We start from the raw sequence: 22,175 nt of genomic DNA on the forward strand, positions 1-22,175 counted from the left end.
TGAATGGATGGATGAACGGTGGTGCCAGTTCACTGAAACAGGAACACGAGAGGAGGTTTGGGGAAGGGCAAGGGAAGATAAGTGGAGTCTGAAGTACCCCTCTGAGAATTCTAATAGACTCCAAGGAAAGTTCTGGATGAAAGCATAGGTCTGGGTGTTCCTGGCATAGAAGCAGTGGTTGAAACCCAAGAAGAGATGAAATTATCCAACAAGAGAGGATAGAATGGGAGAGAAAGAGAGATGAGGATAAAAATTTGGGGACCAGCAATAATTAAGGACTACACAGAGCATTACTATCAGTAAAGAAGAAGGAACGAAAGCTCAGGAAAGCAGGAGAAAAGTTGGGAAGAATGACTATCAAAAAAGAAGACAAGGACAGAAATAGTTACTGTAATGGATTAAAATACATAAAATATATTAAATGTATGGTATTGACACTAGAAATAAAAACCTACTTGCTGTTAGAGGATGCTTGGGAATCAACCCATTATTTTGAAAACTGGTAAACAGAGGAAAGTATTTATCCAGCCTCTCCTAGCTCTTTTGGGTAATTGGGCAGGGAATGTCTCTCACACAGAAGAATCCCGGGTAATAAATGAAGAGGAATAACAAAACGGTATCCCTAGTGAACTAATGGAGCTAGGCTTGAACATCCCCCAAATGAGATAAAACCAGACATATGGGCCTCCCAATGGAAGAACACAACACCATTTTATTAAATTGTCTGACATAAAAAGGGAAATAATCCCGCGTGCATCAGATCAAGCCTCTAGGTCAGTGGCTATGAACCGGGGGCAATTTTGCCTTCCCATCCCCACCAGGAGATAATGTGGCAATGCCTGGAGACATTTTGGATTCTCATGACTTGGGGAGGGCATGCTACTGGTATCTGGTGGGTCGAGGCCAGTGACCCTGCTGCCCCCCCCACAACCAAAACTTACCCAGCCCCAAATGTCAATAGTACTGAGGTTGAGGAGCTCTGTATTAGATCCAATCACCAATTTATAGGAAATACAGAAGATAGAGAATATGTTAAATGACACCCCGGAAAAAGAATCAACAAAATCCAGAATTAGAGAAATGCTCCCTGAAGGAAGGGATGGAGGGAGGGAGGTGCTGCCCTGTACTACCTGGGAGAGGGCCCCTGCAAGTGGTCTCGTGTGCCAGGGAGTCAGGCAGCCTGTGGGCAGAGCTGATGGGAGAGGACAGGAAGCTTGGTCATCAGCCCTGTCAAGTTTTTTGGGTGGGAGGTAATGAGTTAAGGCGGGCATGGGGAGGGAGGAGAGATCACAGAGGATGAGGGGACAGAAGCTGGGAGGTGAGAAGGGCAAAAACTTGATGGAGGGGTTAGCACAGGGAAGACAAGAAAGGAAGACACTAGGAAGCCCTTCAGACACTGAAATGAGGAGGGAGGAAGCTGCTGAGGGGGTCAGCGTTGGAGGAGGGAGGATGGACCACAGGGTCACAGTATGGGGGGGGCAGGTGGCTGTGGGTTACAGTTTGAGGAGAAGTAGCCAAAGAGTCAGAGTTGGGGAAGAGGTTGCTAGGGTGGGGGTATGGGGGATAGTTTTGTCTCCCCTGTTCTGCTGATTAGGTCCTTATATTAGCTTTACTTCTGCATTTGAAAGGGGCAAAGTCACAATTTTTACTGGACATATCCCAGACTCACTGTTTTATCTTGCCTCCCAAGATAAAGGACAGGAAAAGACAGATGCTTTCCTGCCCCGGGCACAAGGGCACAGAATCAGCCCATTTATGTTCAGGAAGATGTGCTAAGGTGGGTTTCAGGTGGTCCCGGGCAGGGCTGGAGCACCGCAAGGAGTCAGGTGGGCAGGCAGAGTCACTCAGGACAGGGAAGAGGATCCCTGCTGTCCAGGAGGAGCATGGCTCAAAGTGGGATCAGTGAGCCTGGGCAGGCAGGGCTAACAGGGGTGCCTGGGCCTGAGGAATTCACTCTGGAGGCCCCCGGGTCTGGGACAGGATTCTCTGCTCAAGCTCGGCGTATTGCGGGAGAAGGGCCTCGTAGACCTGGAGGGGCAGAAAGAGCAGTTTAGAATGGGGAGGGAGAGGTGCCTCTCATCTCGTAGCAACTTGCAATTTTTAAAATTTAGCATCCCATTTACTTGCAATTTAAGTGTTTGTGCTGGGCAAAGGACAGGAAGCATCAAGTCTCAAAAGAGGAAAAGCTAGTAGTTCTCAAACCTATACTTTAAGATTTTCAAAAAATGCAAATTAGGACTAAAAAATTTGTTATCAAATCTACAAAATTTTTAAAAATTCTGGTGAAGGTACCTGGAAATGCTGGCTTATCGCACAGCTGGTGAAGCTGGTGGTACAACCCTTCTGGAAATCAACTTGACTGTACGTTGGTATTAAAGGGCCTGAAAATGCCCCTAGCCTTTGACCCATTTATTCTACTTCTGCAAAGCTCTCCTAAGGAAACCATCCTAAATGTAGGGTGCCACACCTGACTAACCGTCCAGTCTCCTAAGACTACCCTGCGCCACACCCTGGCCCTCAACAGGATACACTGGAGAAACATACCAGTTGGTACAGTGGCTGCAGGTGCTTCTCTTCAGTGAAAGACCACGCAGTGGTCCTTATAGCGGTTGGCACAAGTGTCCAGGAAAGGGTCTCCCTGCCCCCCATGTTACGGCTCAGGTGCAAGGAGGTGAAACGCACATCATACAGATGTAAGAACCACCCTAGCTTTGAAACCTCATGCCGCACAGGAGTATCTCTTGTAACAACTCCATAGGCAAGACACATGCCCATGAGACGTCACTGGACTCAGGGAAGCCCTAAGTATGACTTCCCCTCAGGTATATACGGTTTTCCCACTCCAGATGCAGTGCCCTAATTAAAGGCCATTTTTACATAAGCAATGCTGTGTACCAATACTGTGACATTCCAAAGGAAACAGAGCTAGAAATTCAACTGAAGTTCAAATTCTCATGCAGAATAGGAAAAGGTTTTGTTAACCTTTTACCCACATAATTTCAACTGCAGTAATTAAAAGACTAGAGGGGCACCTGGGTGGCTCATTTGGTTAAGCGTCTGCCTTCGGCTCAGGTCGTGGTCCCAGGGTCCTAGGACTGAGCCCTGCGTCAGGCTCCCTGCTCGGCAGGGAGCCTGCTTCTCCCTCTCCCTCCCCTCCCCCTGCTTGTGCTCTCTCTCTCTCAAGTAAATTGGTAAAATCTTTAAAAAAAAAAACAAAAACAAACTAGAAGCAACTGCTCTAAGACATATAAAAGACATAAAACAAGTAAATTATGGTTCATTAGCCAGACAGAATATTATGCAGTCATTAAAAATAATGTATATGCTCATTTTTAAGAATATAAATACTCATGTTGTACTGTAGTGTTTTTTTTTTTTTTAAGTGGGCCACAAAATTATATATACAGTGTGCTGGGTAATGAACCAAAACCAAAAACCAATAAGGGACAAAGGTTTTTAAGAAGATTTTATTTTTGAATAATCTCTACACCCAACGTGGGACTCAAACTCAGAACTCCGAGATCAAGAGTCCCACGCTCTGCCAACTGAGCCAGCCAGGCACCCCTCACAACCCCACATTCTTAACCTTCCTTCCCCCCTCCTTTAAAAAAAAAAAAAAAAAGCTGTTTTCACTTGTAACTCTATAAGTCTTGCCTGAGAAATGTGGGCACTTCAGGTTAGCACATGGTGTCTTACAGACAAGGGACCCAGATTTCCTTGCGACTCACAAACGCCACTACTAGCTCATTCTAATCCCACTCCTTCATTTGGCTTAATTAGCTCCAAACTTTAGTAACTGATTTTGCACCCAGGGCCCACTCTTGGCGCATCTGGGGCCACTCGGTGAAGGTGACAGAGAACAGAGAACTCACGGGGAGCTTGGATCTCGTCTGTCAGGAGGAAACTGCAATATTCAGCTGAGCCGAGAGAAAACACTGGTACAGTTTGGAGTTTCTACTTGAGCACAACCACTGCTGTACGTGCCATAGAGAGAACACAGAGGATGCTCCCCTGCTCCCAAGTTTACAAACCAGTCCTCCAATAGGTCATTACACCAACAGTCATAGACTGCTGCTGCTTGCAACCTCGTGTTACGAAGGATTCTGAGGTTGCACTTGGGTTGACGGGTACAGAGTTCCAGGAGCCCTTAGTGACTTTGGTCATGGGCGAGCCAGGGAAGGTGGGGACACACACAGAGTGTTTGCTGCCTATAAGGAGACAGGTGCAGCTGCCCTAAAGCTTTTCCCAGCTACCTTCTCCCTCGTGGGCCTCCTTCTAGAGGACAAAGGAGCCAGAACCTACCCTAGCCTTTCTTACAACCAAGGGTGACCATATGACCAAGTGGCCGTCTGGTGGGGGAGTTGAGAGAAATAGACCAGGATTCTGTCCCTGATGAGCAAGAAGTGCATGAGGAGGGGCTGCCCAACGCCACGCTCTCACTCCTGCCTATGGATACAGTGGTGGGGGAGCAGGATGTTGGGAGAAGCGGAAGACATCCTGTGATCATCGAGAGCACATCTAAAGCGCTGCCACCCAACACCATAGCCATAAGTCATATAAGCCTGGGAGTACTTGAACTGGGACTAGTGCTACAAGTCTAAAATACACCTCGGATTTCAAAAGCTTCATACAAAAAAGAGGAATGTAAAATAGCACATTGGCAATTTTTCTTACTGATTACCTGTTGAAATGGCAATATTTCAGACATACTGGATTAGATAAAAAATATCTTTAGTCATTTATTTATTTTTACTTTTTTTTTTTTTTAATGAGACTACTAGAAAATTGGAAATGACATAGGTGGTTCTCATGGTGCCATTGTCCGTTGCTGATCTGTAGAATTGCAGAGACTATGACCCAGAGCCCTGACATTGTGGAACCACGGAACCAGCCCCACAACTACCTTCAGACTTCTTGTTACATAATAAAGCCATTCTAATTAGGGAGTCTTTCCAAACTTCACAATGAGTGGGTTAAAAGTAGGCAGGACCAGATGTTGTCCCACTTCACAGATGCAGAAACAAGCTCGGAGATGAGAAATGCTGTTCAAGGTCACATGAAGGTCATATGCTGAAGGAAAGGCTGGATAAGAATGAAAACCCAAAGGCCCTTTCTATCAGTTTAGGGTCTTTCTACTGCATTGAGTTGGCTCTTAAAGGTAAGGACACACAACATAAGGACAAAGTAATAAAAGCTTGGGCACACCTATGCGTGTGGGTTACGTAGTCACCTGGAAACAGGGAGCTTCTGCTCCCAGATATGTTGGGAGACAATTCTCCATGGTGTTTCTACGTGACTGGTGACAGCTTTTGTTGCAGACTATCTTTTCAATGTTTATACAGCAAGTAGCATTGGAAGACAGAGATAGAGTCGTCCTCTGGGGCAGACGGAAAATTTATTTGCTGATCAGGCTAGTACAGATAATGTCTCCCTCGAGGGCAAAGGTTGGGAAGATCTGCTTGCAGCTCCTTTATAAGTTGGGAGTTTCCTAAGCTTGGGGTCACTCAGTTTTGATGCAGACATAGCGTGTGCACAGTATCCTCCTGGGCCCACTCCACATCGTCCAATGGCACTTCAGGGCCAAGGAAATCTGGTGCAAGCATGAAGTTCACACTGACTGCTACATCAGTAATAATGCCCTCTGTCTGTGCAGCCCTGCTGCTGGGCTGCAAGAACCTTCTGGGAACAGGAACAGAGGTACGGTGGATGCTGTGGCATACCACCCAGACTGCCCTTCAAGAATGAAGACCTTATTCTCCCAGCCCTCAGCTGACGGCCCCCTTTGGGGATGGCTTTGGCTAGAGAGTGCTGCCTTACCCCATCCTGCATACACAGACTGGCTGACATAAGGTATAACGGCCCGGCCCCCTCACCCCAGCTAGGTTAAAGTCCAAAGAGTCAGCCCAGCTTCATAACTTCCTCTAGGACTGGCTGAGGGCTCCAGGGAGATTGCCCTGTGGCTCACCTCCTCCCTCTGCCCCATCCTGCCTCCTCGTTTCCCCCTCCACAGATATAGATCCCACGAGCACCCCCAATAAATGTCCCTACACCCTAATCGGCATCTCAGGGTCTGCTTTCCAGAGAACCCAAGCTGTAACAAGTGGGGTCTGCCTTCCCAGGGATTTCCTGGCCTGGGGAACCGCACACCTGTCTTGGATCCAGACTTCAGATCTGAGGGCTAGAAACGCAGCACTTCTTACGCTTAAGTGACAGAGTCTTTCTGTGGCTTCTGTAACCCGTGAAATGTCAGGGCCCGTCCTGAGGCATATGCAACACTGAAGATACACCCAGCAATTGATCTGACCCCTGAGGCTATAAAATCAGCAGTATCTATAAATCTCAGTTGACAACCTGGCTCCCTTTTGCTCTGTTTCCCTGACAATTAAAAACCAAAAAGTAGGATTTCCCCATTAGCTGAACACATCAACTTTAAGTGACAGAGCAAAACTTACCTTTTGGAAAAAAAAAAACCTACAGTTGACCTTGAACATCATGGGTTTGAACTGTGCAGGTCCAAGTACAGGTGGATTTTTTTTGATAGAGTAGATAGTAAATGCATTTTGCTTATTATTTTCTTTTCTCTAGTTTATTTCATTTTAATAATACAGTATATAACACATACAATATATAAAATATGTAGTAATTGACTATGTTATCATTAAGGCTTCTGGTCAACAGTGGGCTATTAGTAGTTTTGGGGGGAGTCAAAAGTTATATGTACATTTTCGTGTCTGCAAGGGGATTGGCACCCGTCACCCATGTTGTTCAAGGGTTAACTGTGGTTGGTTTTCACAATGCAAAGGCTATGACCAAATTCTGATGGTCTCTCACCTGAGCAGCTCCTGGGGTTGGGGTAGCAGCTAATCTGGGATTTGGGGCTAACTTCACAACCTCTGAAAAGGGCACGTCTGTTCCAGCTGCAAGGCCCAGAAGGGAAAGCTCATTTCACATCAGTGCATGTTGCAAATGAAGACATTAACTGAAAATAGCATCTTATCTCTGGAGTGATAAAATATTCTAAAACAGGATTATGGTGATGGTTGCACAACTCAGTAAATTTACTAAAAAATCACTGAATTGTACGCTTAAAATTGGGTGACTTTTATGCCATATAAATTGTGCCTCAGTAAAACTGTTCGAGAAAAAGAGAGAGACAGAAGAGAGAAATTTGATGTGCAGATCTCTCCCCAGCAGGGCCTAGTTTGTCTTGCTCAGCGGGACAGCACCTGTCACAGCAGGGCGGCGGGCCCCTGGCATCTGACAGGAGGACTTACCTGCCTCTCCTCCCTCACCTGGCCCCACTCCCCAGTGTCCCGGTCTCCTCTCTTCACGGACCTACACTCTTCTCAGACCAGCTGCCGCTCACAATGTCCCTTGTTCCGAGGCTCCCTAACCCTCCACCCCTAAGTACCATCTGCTGTCCTCAGAAACTTCGTACAATTTCTGGCCCCAGATTTAAGGTCCCTCCCTTGCTGAGCCCCCAGAGCTCTGTGAAGCCAGGGACTGGGTCTCCAGAAGAGCCCTGGGGCCTCGCACACTGCCTGCATACCCGAGGCCCTCAGTAAATACTCCCCAAGCAAATGAGCGTGGGGCTGGCGAGGAAGGGAGGCTGCTGTCGGGCGGGGGCAGGGGGGGCAGGAAAAGTGAGGAATTTCTAGGCGGGTTAAGGAGTACTATCAGATAGGCAGGGAAACACAGGACCACTGCAAGTGAGGCAGGGCCCGGGCAAGACACGAGGTTTCCAAGCAGATGTTGGGATATCTCGGCTCAGGGCTGCATGGGAATGGGGTGGGGGGTAGGGGGGGCCAGCAGAGAGACCAATCAAAAGACACTGGTCCCTTGGCCACTCATTCAGAGACCGCCTATGTGTGAGGTTCAGCCTGGATGCAGCTGGGGAGAACAGATGTGAAGTGGCTGAGACACCTCAGGGTGGGGACCGGTGTGCTCGGACTTAGCTTGGGCTTCGGTTTTGGAGGGCAGAGTGGGCAGTACCCCAGATAACCTCTGGCAACGCAACAAGAACAGAAAAGGAAAAATAAAAAAGAAACTCAGTGCCACATAGCAGCGGAGTCCCGGAAGGGCAGTAAAGGGGAGTAAAAGAGTGAGAGGTTAATTATTAAGAGAAGGATCTGGTCCCTGATTAATTCTCAGTGTTGAAAGAAACATGTAAGTTTAAATAGGTGTGTTAAAAAGTGAAGAGTAAATGCATGAAGAGAACTGCCAGAGGGAAGAGAGCCCTTGAGGTAAATGGGCAGCTGGAGGAGCAGTCTGAGCAGGCAGGGGACAGGGCAAATTGACTAAATGGGCCCCTTGTGGGCATGGGCAGCTCCCAGGAGAACCTGCCTAGATGGGGGAGGTCCAAGTTTCAGCAAGGCTGCCATCAGAGCGAGCGGCCCCCATGGAGCTGTCCAGGGTACTGGACTGTTTGGCTCTGAAGCCTTCAGCTTTGTTTCCACTTCCTGCATTTGCTGAAAAGATGGCCCTGGACTTCATCCACCTCTCCTGCCCACTAGCTGTCCAGACCCACACCCATGTGCCCTCAAGCATGTCCTGCGTTCTTTCCCAATGTCCCTGTGCTGAGCCTGACCATGACCAAGTCTCATTCAGTTAGGAACCTATTTTTCTTTCCCCACTTTAAGTACAGAATAAAAGAACAGAAGGTTTGGGTTGGTTCTTGCCTGCTGGGAGGAGAAAAATGAAACTAAAGCCCAAGACTCCAATGTCCCTAAAGACTGGGAACATTCCAATCTCCCCTTTCTATCCTCCTCAGCCCCGCCAGTGCCCCAACTCTTCCAGAAGCCTCTGTTCCCCATCCCTCGACCTACCGTGGAAAGCTCGGTATGCAGAGCCCACACAGGCTGAGTTGGCAGTGTCTGTGACATACACTGGGGCACCAAACACATCTGCAAGCACCTGGAAAGGAGGAAGGTTCATACTGTAGTAAGCCATTCCTTGGGCAGAACACGGACATTTGGCACACATGCTCTACGCTCTCTTTCCTCATGTGTCTTCTGATGCCTTCCATTCCACCTCTACTGCCTTAAAGGAAGTATACTCAGCCATGCCACCCTGATAATAATAGTCAGGATGACCTGGGGGCAGTCTCTAGTGGAGGGCCACAGCTCTCCAGGTTGTCCCTGCACTATTTAACCATTTTATCAAAGACAAGGAAGAAGATTTAGGAAGTATACTTAGCAAATAGTTAAGGTGGAGATGGCTGGAGGTAGAGACTAATGTCAACAAGCTCAAACAAACCCAAACTAAGAGGGCATGTCTAATAGGACTAAGGATAAATTTTTCCATTTAGCTCCCCAAAATAAATTGCATAATTTTAAAATGGAGGACCTCTACTCAGTGGAGCTCACATGGAAAAGACTTGGGAGTCTTAGTTGACCGGAAATATTAGAGTGGATGCTACTGATGCCCCATCTGGATTCCATTACTGGACTGCTGTGCATCTCTCCCCCAGATGCTATGAGTATCAGCTGATGGCTTACAGCTGCCCCTCCTCAAAGGAATTGCTCTTGGATGAACAGAGGATGCCTCTCATAGGAGGTTATTCTCACCTCTCTCCAGGTTAGCCACTTGGCCCCCTTACCCAAGGTGGAACCAAGTCTGTGGTACAGTTCACGTTTCAGATCTTCCCTATGGGATGGAACCGAAGCTGAAATCACATTCTTGCTTATCATTTCCCTCGGCGCTACCTGCCCCCCTCACTCTCTTCTGGGAGCACCTTCTCAACAATCCACTTATAGAAGAATTCCCATCTCAGGCTCTTCTTTTAGAGAATCTTACCTGAGACAGGTATATTATAAGTCAATAGTTGATACAGCCTCAGGCTACATCCAAAAATGCTCAGTGTCCCAGTAAGACCCTGACAGCCCCATGATGTGACAGCTTGACTGTCAGACATCTGCAGGAGTGGGAACAGAGGCAGTCCTTATTGGACAGTGTCTGGCTCTTAGAAGTAACAGACATGGAAGAGGCCCTACTGCTTGGCCTATCACTAACACATACCTGTAAGATTTCTCTGTTGCGAGATGCCCCTCCAGTGGCCAAAATCTTTGTCTTGGGCACTGCAAGGAAGAAGAAAACACTGATGGCTGTAACAATCTCCCCAAGACAAAAAAGACTTTTCTAGAGTTCTTCAGCCACAAAGGGCTTGTACTGGACCAATGCCTCTTGCTCATCACACAGGACTCAAGGAGAGCTCCAGAGCTGGCGCTGTCCATGCAGGCTTGTCACAAGTAATTCGTTTGCGAGGCTGCTGCCCCACTACCTCTTACTGTCTTCATTTTTTTAAATCATTTAAAAAAAAAGAATCTGTCAACAAACCAGGAACAAAAGGGAACTTACTTAAATTAATAAAGGCCATCTATCCAAAATTTATAACAAACGTCATTCTTTTTTTTTTTTTAAGATTTTATTTTATTTATTTGACAGGGAGAAAGACAGCGAGAGAGGGAATACAAGCAGGGGGAGTGGGAGAGGGAGAAGCGGGCTTCCCGCTGAGCAGGGAGCCCGATGCGGGGCTCGATCCCAGGACCCTGGGATCATGACCTGAGCCTAAGGCAGACGCTTAACGACTGAGCCACCCAGGTGCCCCTAACAAACGTCATTCTTAATAGAAACATTTAGAAGTATTTTCTTTAAGACTGGTGTGTCTCCCAGACCTCAAAAAAATGGCCTCCAAATGATCCTTGCCTCCAGATATGTTTATGTCGTTCCCTCTCACAGTCAATAGGGCTGACTCCTGTGACCAGTGGGATATTGTGTAAATGGTGGACTGTGAGTTCCAAGAGTAGGTCATAAAGGACACTGAGGCTTCTATCCTGTTCTGTTGCAGATCACTCTCTTGGTTCCCTCACTTTGGGGACTCCTACCAACAGCTGTGTGAGCTGGCCACCTGGGAAGCAGATCCTACAGCCCGAGTCAAGCCTTCAGATGACTGCAGCCCCAGATGACATATTGACTTCAACCTTAGAAGAGACCTCAGCCAGAACGACTGAGTTATGCTAATCCCAAATTCTTGACACACAGAAACCATGTAAGATAATAAATGTTCATTGTTGTTTTAAGCTGCTAAGTCTTGAAGTAATTTGTTACACAGCAATAGATCGTTAATAGTAAGAACAAAACAAAGACTCATACTATCCAATACACTGTCACATAGTACTAGTTTTACTAGCCATGCCTATAAGGCAAGAAAAATAAATAAATATATAAGGATTGAAAGAAAATAAATAAAACTACCATTATTATTTACAGACAATAAACTATCTACTTAGAAAAATTAAAAATAGGCAAACGAAAGTTTAATAAGGTTGCCAGATATAAAAAAGTCAACTTACAATAATCAATGGCATTTCTAGCAATAACCAATTACCAAATGTGATAAAAAATAAATTACCATTCACAATGGTAACCAGAAATATAATGTAGCTAGGAAATACCTTAGCAAAGAATTCAGAAGCCTCTATGAGGAAAAAGAAAATGGAAACTGTTATTAAAGTACAAAAAGGAATATCTAAGTAAATTAAAAGATATTCCACAGTCTTGGCTGGATTTGAACTAACATTATAAAAGTGTCAATTTTTTCAAACTAATTTATAAATTCAATGCAACCTAAATAAAAATTCCAACTGGATTTTTTTTTAAAGGAACTGAATCAAGTTAGTATAAAATATTTGTGGAAAAATAAAGATCCATAAATGGCTAAGACAACACTGAAAAAAGAAAAGTGAGGGGATGAATTGCTATATTAGACATTAAGACGTGTTTTGGGCTGAACTGTGTGTGTCCCTTCAAAATTTATATGTTGAAGTTCTAACTCCTAGTACCTTAGAATGTGACTGTATTTGGAGATAGACAGATACACGTTTAAAAAGGTAGTTAACTGGGGTGCCTGCGTGGCTCAGTCGTTAAGCATCTGCCTTCAGCTCAGGTCATGATCCCAGAGTGCTGGGATCAAGCCCCGCATCGGGCTCCCTGCTCTGCGGGAAGCCTGCTTCTCCCTCTCCCACTCCCCCTGCTTGTGTTCCCTCTCTCGCTGTGTCTCTCTCTGTCAAATAAATAAATAAAATATTAAAAAAAAGGTAGTTAACTGAAATGAGGCCATTAGGGTGCCTCTAATCCAATATGGCTGCTGTCCTTATAAGAACAGTGTATTAGGGGTGCCTGGGTGGCTCAGTTGGTTAAGCTACTGCCTTCGGCTCAGGTCATGATCCTGGAGTCCCAGGATCGAGTCCCGCATCGGGCTCCCTGCTCGGCGGGGGGTCTGCTTCTCCCTCTGACCCTCCTCCCTCTCATGCTCTCTGTCTCTCATTCTCTCTGTCTCAAATAAATAAATAAAATCTTTAAAAAAAAAAAAAAAAAAAAAAAAGAACAGTGTATTAGGACACACAGAGGGAAAACCATGTGAAGACACAGTCAAGGAGAGAGACCTCGGGAAAAAACAACCATGCTGACACCTTGATCTCAGACTTTTAGCCTCCAGGATTGTGAGAAAATTAATACCTGTTGTTTGATCCATCCAGTCTGTGGTACTTTGCTATGCGACCTGGCCAACTAATACATACTACAAAGCCATAATAATAGTTTGTCCCAAAAACAGACCAATAAACCAATGGAGTGGAAAGGGGGATGGGGAGAGAGACCCACATATATATAAAAACTTGATAAATGATAAAGAAGGCACTACAAGTAATGGAGGAAAAGAAAACTGGGTCACCATGTGGAAAAAAAGTTAAACCGGATCCCGATTTACACCATTCACAAAAGTGAACTCCAGAAGGATCAGAGTCCTAAATGTGGAAGTTACACGAACAGTACAAAATGTACAAAAAAAAAAAATTTCTGTGGCACTGAAAGAGGGGAAAACCTTTTCAACAATATCTCAAGAGCATAAAATTTAAAATGAAATATTGGCAGGTTTAATTTAATCAAAACTCTGTTCAGTTGCCAACACTATAAATAAGGTTAATAGACAAATGACAGAAGATGCTTGCGACACAGAAAGCTGACAAGGATCTAGTAATATTCGAAGTATCTGATAAACTCCTGCAAACTGTTAAGAAAAAGATGGGAAATCCAATACAGGGGAAATGGTAAAAGATAAAAACCGCCAATTCACGGGGGAAAAAAACCAAAGTTACAAAGAGCTGTTCAAAGTCATTATTAATGAAAAAAAATGCAAATGAAAGTAACACTGCGATACTAGTTTACATCCATCCCTCAGATTAGCAAAGGAGTCAAAGGTGCTTAATGCTAAATGTTGTGGGGATATGGGAACACTCATGCACTGACAGTAGACCAATGATTTCAAAAATGCAAGACTCTGAGCCTGTCTGTCTCTACCCACTTCCACTGAGCAGCAGCGGCATCTGACCTCAAGCTAAAGAACTGCCCTCCAGCCAAAGTGAGCAGCTAACCTGGGGAGGGTGCCTGGGGGGCCTGAGGGGAATCAGAACTTGCAGTACCACTGAGCTGCCTGGGCAGACGTGGAAAGGGACAGACATGCACCCATCATAGAAATAAGCTGCATTCATCTTCCAAACAGAATAAAAACCTGCTGGTTTTGGCATGTGGAGAGCCTTCGTAGGGAGGACTCCAACTTTAACGCTTGTACAGTGCTCACAAGTTTCAACTTAAATCTGCCTGTTGTCACCCCATCTACTTCCCCAGCCTGGAAAGGGCGGGTGGGGTGGGGCAGGCGGGGCGGGGGTAGGGGACACTGGGAGGAGGGACCTTGCTTGCTGTCTCCACTGAGAACCAGTTACTCATTCAGTACTACGAACCCCCAGCCAAGACAGTTGAGAAAAATCAATGGTGTGAAAGAGAAAGATCAATGTGAACAGACTACCTCAGAAGGAAAAGAACCCAGGCAACAAAAGGGCAAATTTGAAAAAATTCCAATATTTTATCCTCTGGTGTATTTGAATGGGTATAAATCCATAAAAAAGAATAAACCATTACGAAGAAGAACTGGGAAACAAGAAAGAGTTCTAAAAATTAAAAAAATGATATATGAGGGGCACCTGGATGGCTCAGTCGGTTAAGTGTCTGACTTCAGCTCAGGTCATGATCTCAGGGTCCCGGGATAGAGCCCCACATTGGACTCTCTGCTCAGCATGGAGTCTGCTTCTCCCTCTTCCTCTGACCCCCCTCCTGCTTGTGTTCACTCTCTCTCTCTCAAATAAATAAAATCTTTAAAAAAAAAAAGATATATGATTACAAACAAATTTAGGTGGAAAAACTAAACAGTAGAATAAACATGGCCATATCTAATATAATAACCTGAAAGATACAATCCAGGAAATTCCCTATGATTTAAAGTGATAAGGAAAGAGAAAGAATAAAGTTAGAAGACACAGAATTCATTTATCCTTTTAGAGTTATTCAGTCTACAAATATTTAGGGAGAGCCCAGTTGCCACCTGGTAGTGGTTTAAGAAGTGGGAATAGAGGGGCGCCTGGGTGGCTCAGTTGGTTAAGCGACTGCCTTCGGCTCAGGTCATGATCCTAGAGTCCCAGGATCGAGTCCCACATCGGGCTCGCTGCTCAGCGGGGGGGTCTGCTTCTCCCTCTGACCCTCTTCCCTCTCATGCTCTCTCTCAAATAAATAAATAAAATCTTAAAAAAAAAAAAAAGAAGTGGGAATAGATAGTTTAACAAGACAGATGAGATTCTTCCTCTCAGAGAGCTCATATTCTAGTTGAGGGAGGACAGACCATAAAAAGATAAATTTAAAAATAGAGCATGATAGTGACAAGTTCATTTTTCAAAAATTTTGTTTACTTATTTATGTCATCTCTACACTCAAAGTGGGGCTCGAACTCACGACCTCAAGATGAAGAGTCACATGCTCTTCCGACTGAGCCAGGCAGGGGCCCCTGAGAGTGACAAGTTCTATGACGAAATAAAGCAAAGTGCAATTAGGGCCAGAGAGCCAACATCTGGTCTGCATAAGACAGGGTTTCTCAAGCTTGGCACAGCTGACATTTGGGCTGGATAATCATTGGCTGTGGGGGCTTGTTGCACACACTGCAGAATGTGCAGCAGCATCTCTGGCCTCTGCCAGTGAGATGCCGGGAGCACTCCCCGTTTGTGACACCAAAAATGTATCCAGATATCATCAAAAATCCTCTGGGGGGCAAAATCACCTCTGTCGGAAACCACTGGCCTCATATGAATTCTAGTAAAAAGAACAGAGAAAATGAAGGGAAATAAATCATCGGAGAAATGATGTAATAAATTTTCCCAAGGTAGAAAAAGTCAGATATATTCAGGCAAAAGGGGCCAGGGGGTGCTCGGCACAATGAAGGCATAAGGCCTATACCCAGACTTTAGTTGAGAAATTTCCAAAATCCTAAGAAAGAAGATTCTAGAAGATTCTGTAGAGGAAAAAAATACCATCCAGATGGGCTTCTCACTGGCAACGCTAAAAGTCAGAAGACGAACATTATTTTCGAAGTTCTAAAATAATATGATCTTTGAATTCAGAATTCCACATATTATAAAAGTAGCATTTAAGTGTGAAGGCAAAATTAAACTATTTTCATACAGTCAGAGACCATTCCCCTTACCCCCACCTCTACATGAAAGAATTAGTCAAGGATGTCCTGAAGCAAAGATGAAAGCCAAATACAAAACCACTTAGATGTGTGATATAATAAATAGTGGTAATCAAGGAAAGCCACCAAGTGTATAATTTAAATAATTATTGATGCGTAATGCACACTGAACAGTAACATCCTGGAAATGGAAAATGGGAGGTAAAGAAGAGAGAAGAGGGGGTGCCTGGGTGGCTCAGTCGTTAAGCATCTGCCTTCGGCTCAGGTCATGATCCCGGGGTCCTGGGATCGAGCCCTGCGTTGGGCTCCCTGCTCGGTAGGGAGTCTGCTTCTCTCTCTGCCTGTAGCTCCCCCTGCTTGTGCTCTCTCTTTCTCAAATAAATAAATAAATAAATGTGGACTGGGCTAGTGCATGGCAGCCCCTGTGCCGACGTGGCGCCTGAGTGAGCAGGCCCACCCTAAACGTATTTGATTAGCAAAGTAAGCATTATGCTAGCCAAACATGAGAAGTTCCAGAAACAAAATCCATCCACTCAGGTTGTCAGTTTACTACCAATACCTGTTACACAGAAGAGATGAAGTAAGGAAAAATCAGCCAAGGGCCTGCACAAGACTGTTCCTAGCAGCGCGGTTGGTAACACGTGCAAACGTACATCACAGAACAACGGTAAACGGATCATGGTACAATCACGATGGAACCCCACAGCATTGTGAGAGCTGACAACTGGTAGCTACACTAATTCACACGGGCGAATTCATGAACATAACGTCGAGTTATAGAAGCAAGTCACCTAAGAACACGGGTCAGCCGGGAGAATGATGCCTCACGTTTGTGCAGCCCTTCTTGGTTCCAAGCATGTTCATTTATGTAATCTTATTTGAGAGGAGGCCAGCAGAGCTAGCAAGACAGGTTTGACACTGCCTTTAAGTCTCCTAAGAGGATAAGTAATTTTATGCGGGTTTGCACAAAACTGCTTTAAAGGCTGGGAATGATGGCATGATTCCATCACCCCTCCAGTGCCCAGGAGGACCTCTCTGTTCTCACTGCCTCTTCCTGCACACTGTTGGGGCCAGCCCCCGACTAAGTGCCGCCTTCTGCTGGCCAGAGGACCCTTCATGCAGGGCACTGGGTGACGACATCAGCACCATCCCAGCCCTGCTCACCTATCTCACTTTTCAGGGGATTCTGAAATCTTTGGAGACCTCTGGGGGAATGTCTTTCTTTTTTTTCTTTTTAAGATTTTATTTATTTATATGAGAGAGAGTGGGAGAGAGAGCACGTGCAGGGGGAGGGGGAGAGGGAGAGGGAGAAGCAGACTCCCCACTGAGCAGGGAGCCCGACACAGGACTCGATCCCAGGACCCTGGGATCATAACCTGAGCCAAAGGCAGACGCTTAACTGACTGAGTCACCCAGGCGCCCCTGGGGAATTTCTTTTTACACTTTGAGTGATGGAATGGAGAGAAATGGAAATGTTTATCATGATCATTTTATTTGTTTTAAAATTTGCGGTGAACACACGTACACCCTGAAAAACGTAGGTAACACCTCATAAGTTGACAGCTTGACAAATTTTCACAAACTCAAGACACCCATGTAACTCAGGAAAGAGACCACCACCAGCATCCCAGAGGCCCTCTTCCTCTGAAAGGTAGCTGTTCGCTGCCCTGGCTTCCAGTGACAGTCTGGTTTTAAACTTGATGTACACAGAATCTTGCCACACGCACTTTTGTGTCTGGCTTCTCTTGCTCTGAGTGACATCTGTGAGAGTCATCCATTTTGTTGCCCATGGTGGAGGCTGGTTTATTTTCATTTCGGTGTAGCATCACATTGCACGAATACCCCAGAATGCATGTCTCCTGTCTACTACCCATGGGCGCTGGGTTCCAGCGCGGGGCCAGTAAGCACCGTGCCATGATGAATGCTCTCCTGTACGTCTTTAGAGACCATGTATACACATTTCCATTATGCATGCACAGAGAGGCGGGACTGCTGGGGAGGTGTGTGTGTGCAACTTCTCAGAAGGCTTACCTAATGCTGATTTCTAGAGTATGCTTGCACTTGGTTGGTTCAAAGACAGAAAACATACTACACAGAGCTCAGATTGTCCATAAAAGTGTCATGAGGAGGCGCTCAAGCAAAGAGGCCTCAGGGGTTTTCTACCCTCTCTAGTGACAACAGCTGCTGCCCAGGGGGACAAATACATCTTAGAGACCCGGACTCCACCCTCCTGGCAGAAGCCCTCGCCCCAGACCATTCCAGGGCCAGCAGTAAAGGGAACTCACTGCCCTCCTAAAGCTGCCCGTTCCATAGCTCAAGTTCTTAGAAATCCCTTTCTCCCCACAGCGCCCCCGCCCCCCAACCTGCCCTGCCCTGCCTTTCCATTCCAGACCTCTCAGACTGGACAGTGGTTCTGCATCCCCACTCTTCCCCATCCAAGCTGAAGTGCTCAGACTGTGCCCCACAGGCAGATGGCCCCAGCCTAGACCTTTCCCACCTGCACTGCCCATGTCCTGAGGGTCTGGAGCTTGGGACACTGCATCTGCACGTTGGAGGTCTGGGTTACAGAAAGGTCTGTAAGTGCTACAGCTACGCGCCAGAAGGTCAGGCTACTGGGGACAGAGCAGAGAAGCAGCAACAAGCTGCCTTCTCGTCCCTGCCTGCCCGCACGGGCCTGCTGACTCACCTTCTCCCCAGCCACCCACGGCCGGGCTCCATCTCCCTCCTGACCCGGGAAAGGAGCCTCAACAGACAGCGCCGTGCGAGGCCTGGCCTGAAGGCTGGGAAGCATCTCAAGCACCTCAGGGTGTGAGGGTCCCCACCCCAGAACACAGCCCACCAGCAGCTCACTTACTGACTCGGTAGCCCAAGCCCTCGGCATGGATCCTCTTGGCCATGAACTGCCCTTCAATCAGTGCCCGGATCTCCACAGCCCTAGGGAATGCTGAGACCTGTCCCCAGGAGAAAGCAGGCACAGTGAAAACTCCTTGGTGTCCCTTCATTGTATGTGTGCGTGCATGTGTGTGAGTGCATGCATGTGTGTGCATGAGCATGTGTGTGCGTGTGCATGCATGTGTGTGTGCATGTGTGCATGCATGTGTGTGAATGCATGCATGCGTTGCGTGAGCATGTGCGCGCGTGTGCATGAATGTGTGTGCATGAGCATGTGTGTGCGTGTGCATGCATGTGTGTGCATGCATGCACGTGCGTGAGCATGTGTGTGCGTGTGCGTGTGTGCATGAGCATGAGCGTGTGTGCGTGCATGTGTGTGCACACACATGCATGCGTGTGAGTGTGCGTGCGTGTGCATGCATGCATGCGTGTGTTGTCTTTTTAAACAACAGCCCAGATTCAGAACTCATGACTCAGGCCTCCAGGGCAGCTCATACACAGCTGGGGCTCTTGACCCACTAAGCACCTGCTGCACATGCTCACACGAACACATCGCTCACACATACATGCCCCCAGCCTCAGGCGTGCTCACTTCGGGGACACAGAGCATCAGAGAACTCAGTTTCAAACCACCAAGGGTTCAGCTCTGTGACCTCGAGTTAAGTTAGGTAAATTTTGCTGGGATTTTCATTTTCTTTCTTAACAAAACCGAGCTCATAGTGGTACCTGTTTCAGGGTGGGTATAATGATTAAATGAGACAACAGAGCCTGGTCTAGGTGTGTGATACTAAGTGAGAACCCACAGCTGAGGAGTGTCCGTCAGGCTAATGCTGATAGGCGTCAACCCCAGCTTCGCCCATGCCTTAGCCCCTGAGACCAGCGACAGACCCTACCTTCTCCCTGACAGACCCCGACGGGTTTATGCAAAGGGGAACAGGCATACCTTCTCTGTATGAACAACAGAAACCAAACAGACCCTTCATCAGAAGACTGAGGTGAGCCCCTCCCCCTATAGTTTATATAAAGCTTTCCACTTACAACCCAATGTGTCATGACTTCATCAGCCACAAATCTGATGCCAACTCTAACTGTAACAGTTACTAGACAGAGGGACTTACTCAATCGCACATGCACGGTGGAGGGGAAAGGAAACAGTGCTTCAGGACCAGGGAGGACTGGGTCTGGAGGGCCCCCTGCACCACCCAGGCCCTGGTGACTTGGGCACATGATTTAGCATCTCTGGACTTCAGGATGCTCTGAGCAGTCAATGAGGGACACAGGGAACCACCAGCACGGTGCTTGGAGCCAAACAGCACGCAATAAATGTTAGTGCTTCCTGTCCCAGAGGCTTTTGATCAGGAAGAAATACCTGATCTGGGGACAATGTGAGTCCTTGGGGGTGCAGGATTAAGCTTGCCAAGGGAACAGGTTCTATGGCTTTCAGTGGCAGTCAGTGTGGACACGGGTCAGCCAGGGGAAAGCCCTGAGGTATTCTACACTCCTCTTTGTGAGAATCGCGTCTGTCTTAGATTCTGCGGATTCCCCAGCACTAAAACGCACGCCGGCACAGCAAGACGTTTGCGTTAGCAAGAGCGGAGTAAATGAATGAAGTCCCTCAAGTAGCAGAACTTGGGAGGCAGTTGTTAAATTCAATACTCGAAACTGGAGCCAATTTCTCTCCAATACGAATACCACACGTACCTGTCGGTTTTCTGCACTAAACCGATGGCGCCCAATAATTTCAGGGGTGATCTCCATTACGTCAAAATAAAAACCTGAAACCAGACCAGGAAGAGAATCACTGTCGGTAATCAAAAACAAAAGATAAGCCTCTCAAAGACTTAGGACAGAATAAGGTGAAATGACCCCATATCTCTGTCCCCCAGAAGAGTCGGGAAAGACAGGAACTGGAAGGGCCTGGGCTAGATCCTCCTAGAGACAGTTCCGCCTACTCTTACCCGACAGCCCAGACCAGAGGCAGCTGCCCCACCAGCCCTGAAATACCAGTGCAGGTTTGATCGAGGGCCGCACGTCCCCTCCCTGCTCAGAAGGCCTGGCCCAACGCTGGGCCCTCTTCCGAAGAGAACCCTGCATCTGGGGCAGAAAGCTACATATGGGCGCACACCAGGGTAGAGCAAGAGCTGTGGCTGCCCTCCCTGAGGCTGTCACCAGGGGCTCTGAGGGGGACAGAGCCCTCCACTCAAAGCATGGAGAACGGCCCTACCTTGCTCAGATCATTGGGCCTCACAGTAGTTTGGAAGACCCACGGAGCAGAAGGACACACAGCTAGAGCTCCCCGGGCTTGCTCCGTGGCCCTCCTTTCCCCCTTCCCCTGGGGCCCTCCTGTCAGCAGCTACTGCCCTTCACAGGCCTGGGCATCACCAAACAGCCTACCCAGATTCCCGCCGTTGCCCATCTCCGTGGACCGCAGCGCCTCGGAGAAATCACTCCAGGAACAGGAAGCGGACTCATCACGGATCTTCTCTCTCATGAGGGAGCCATTTTTAAAGCTGCAGAAGTGCACACAACCCTGAGGGGGGACCCACTGCTTGCTGACTGGACCCATGTGTTTTGGTGAAGAGTCCCAGGTCGAAGGGCTGCAGGTCAAGCTGGACCACAACCCCCAGGCAGTGGCTGGCAGAGATCTGAGGTTCTCCCTCAGGTTATCAGGCCCAGCGAAGGTCCCTGGGAATCACTGGGGAAGGCTTGTCTCGGACTCTGTTTACAGAGGTTGCCGCAAAGGCAACCCAGGAAGAGATGGGGAGCTGTGGCTTCTACGCGTTATACCACCTGGACGATGGAACAGAGCTGGCTAAATTTACTAGACCTACATATCCTCCAATGGTTCCTGGGGCCTAGAGGCTCAGAAACTTCCCTGAGTAGCCTCCGGTGGGTTTCCAAAGGCCTGTCATCAGGGTGCAGAGCACACCTCCTCCATGACAACCGTCAGGGGGCAGGATGTCCTTCCTACTATTGTTGAAGGTCTAGCACATGCTAGGCATGTCCTAACAACACCATGAAGTAAACCTTTCATTCTTCGCATTTGATGAGCAAAGTGTGGCTCACGTGAGCCATGGGGTCTGCCCCGGGCCACACAGGATATGGGTGTTGAGAATGGGACTGGAATCTGGGTTTGGCGAGGACTCCAGGTCCGGGTTTCCTCCCCACCTAGCTCTGCTGTCAGAAAAAAACCCAGAGTCCCAGGGTCTCAGAGGCCACAAGAGCTCGCTGAGCAGGAGAGCCTGCGGGGGCTCCACACGGTGTCACACCTGCCCACTGCCCACCAAGCCTACCACAGGAGTGCCATGTAGTGCTGGACATCAACCGGGTTGCAGAAGACGTGCCCTTCCAGGGCGGGCACGGGCTCCTGGAGCCAGAGAAATAGGGTGTCGCTGGTGCCCAGGCTGACCTGGGAAGAAATGGGCAGAGATGAGGCGCCTCTCTGCCCAGCTCCGCCAGCCCTGACCCCCTTCGTTTCACTCCTCATGCTGCAGATTAAATGCCACTTCCTCAGAGAAACCTCTTCTTCTAACCCTCCCACACTAGATGAGTCCAAAGTTAGCAACCAGATTTAGGCTCTTATGCAAACTGTGGGCCGATTTTCTAGAATTTACCACAATTGCATCTAACTAATGGTTTGAGTGACAACTGGTTCCCAAATGACCTTCCCAGTAGACCCAGAAGGGCACAGGTTATGTTTTCTTTATTCATC

General features: G+C 47.5%; 1 protein-coding gene across 1 annotated transcript in view; it reads right to left on the reverse strand.

Moving 5' to 3' along the window:
• Nucleotides 1-1,884: 1,884 nt before the first annotated feature.
• Nucleotides 1,885-22,175, reverse strand: part of XYLB (xylulokinase) — a 49,459-nt gene continuing 29,168 nt past the window's right edge. The window contains exons 12-19 of the mRNA XM_021705877.1: nucleotides 21,757-21,872; nucleotides 20,858-20,973; nucleotides 20,165-20,238; nucleotides 18,426-18,522; nucleotides 10,018-10,076; nucleotides 8,827-8,913; nucleotides 6,832-6,927; nucleotides 1,885-2,028 (exon numbers count right to left, since the gene is read on the reverse strand). Coding sequence (XP_021561552.1) covers nucleotides 1,951-2,028; nucleotides 6,832-6,927; nucleotides 8,827-8,913; nucleotides 10,018-10,076; nucleotides 18,426-18,522; nucleotides 20,165-20,238; nucleotides 20,858-20,973; nucleotides 21,757-21,872 — 723 coding nt within the window. The 3' untranslated portion in view covers nucleotides 1,885-1,950. The remainder of the gene's footprint in view (nucleotides 2,029-6,831; nucleotides 6,928-8,826; nucleotides 8,914-10,017; nucleotides 10,077-18,425; nucleotides 18,523-20,164; nucleotides 20,239-20,857; nucleotides 20,974-21,756; nucleotides 21,873-22,175) is intronic.

The sequence above is a fragment of the Neomonachus schauinslandi genome, chromosome 1 (assembly GCF_002201575.2).
Source record: "Neomonachus schauinslandi chromosome 1, ASM220157v2, whole genome shotgun sequence".
Lineage (NCBI taxonomy): Eukaryota > Metazoa > Chordata > Mammalia > Carnivora > Phocidae > Neomonachus > Neomonachus schauinslandi.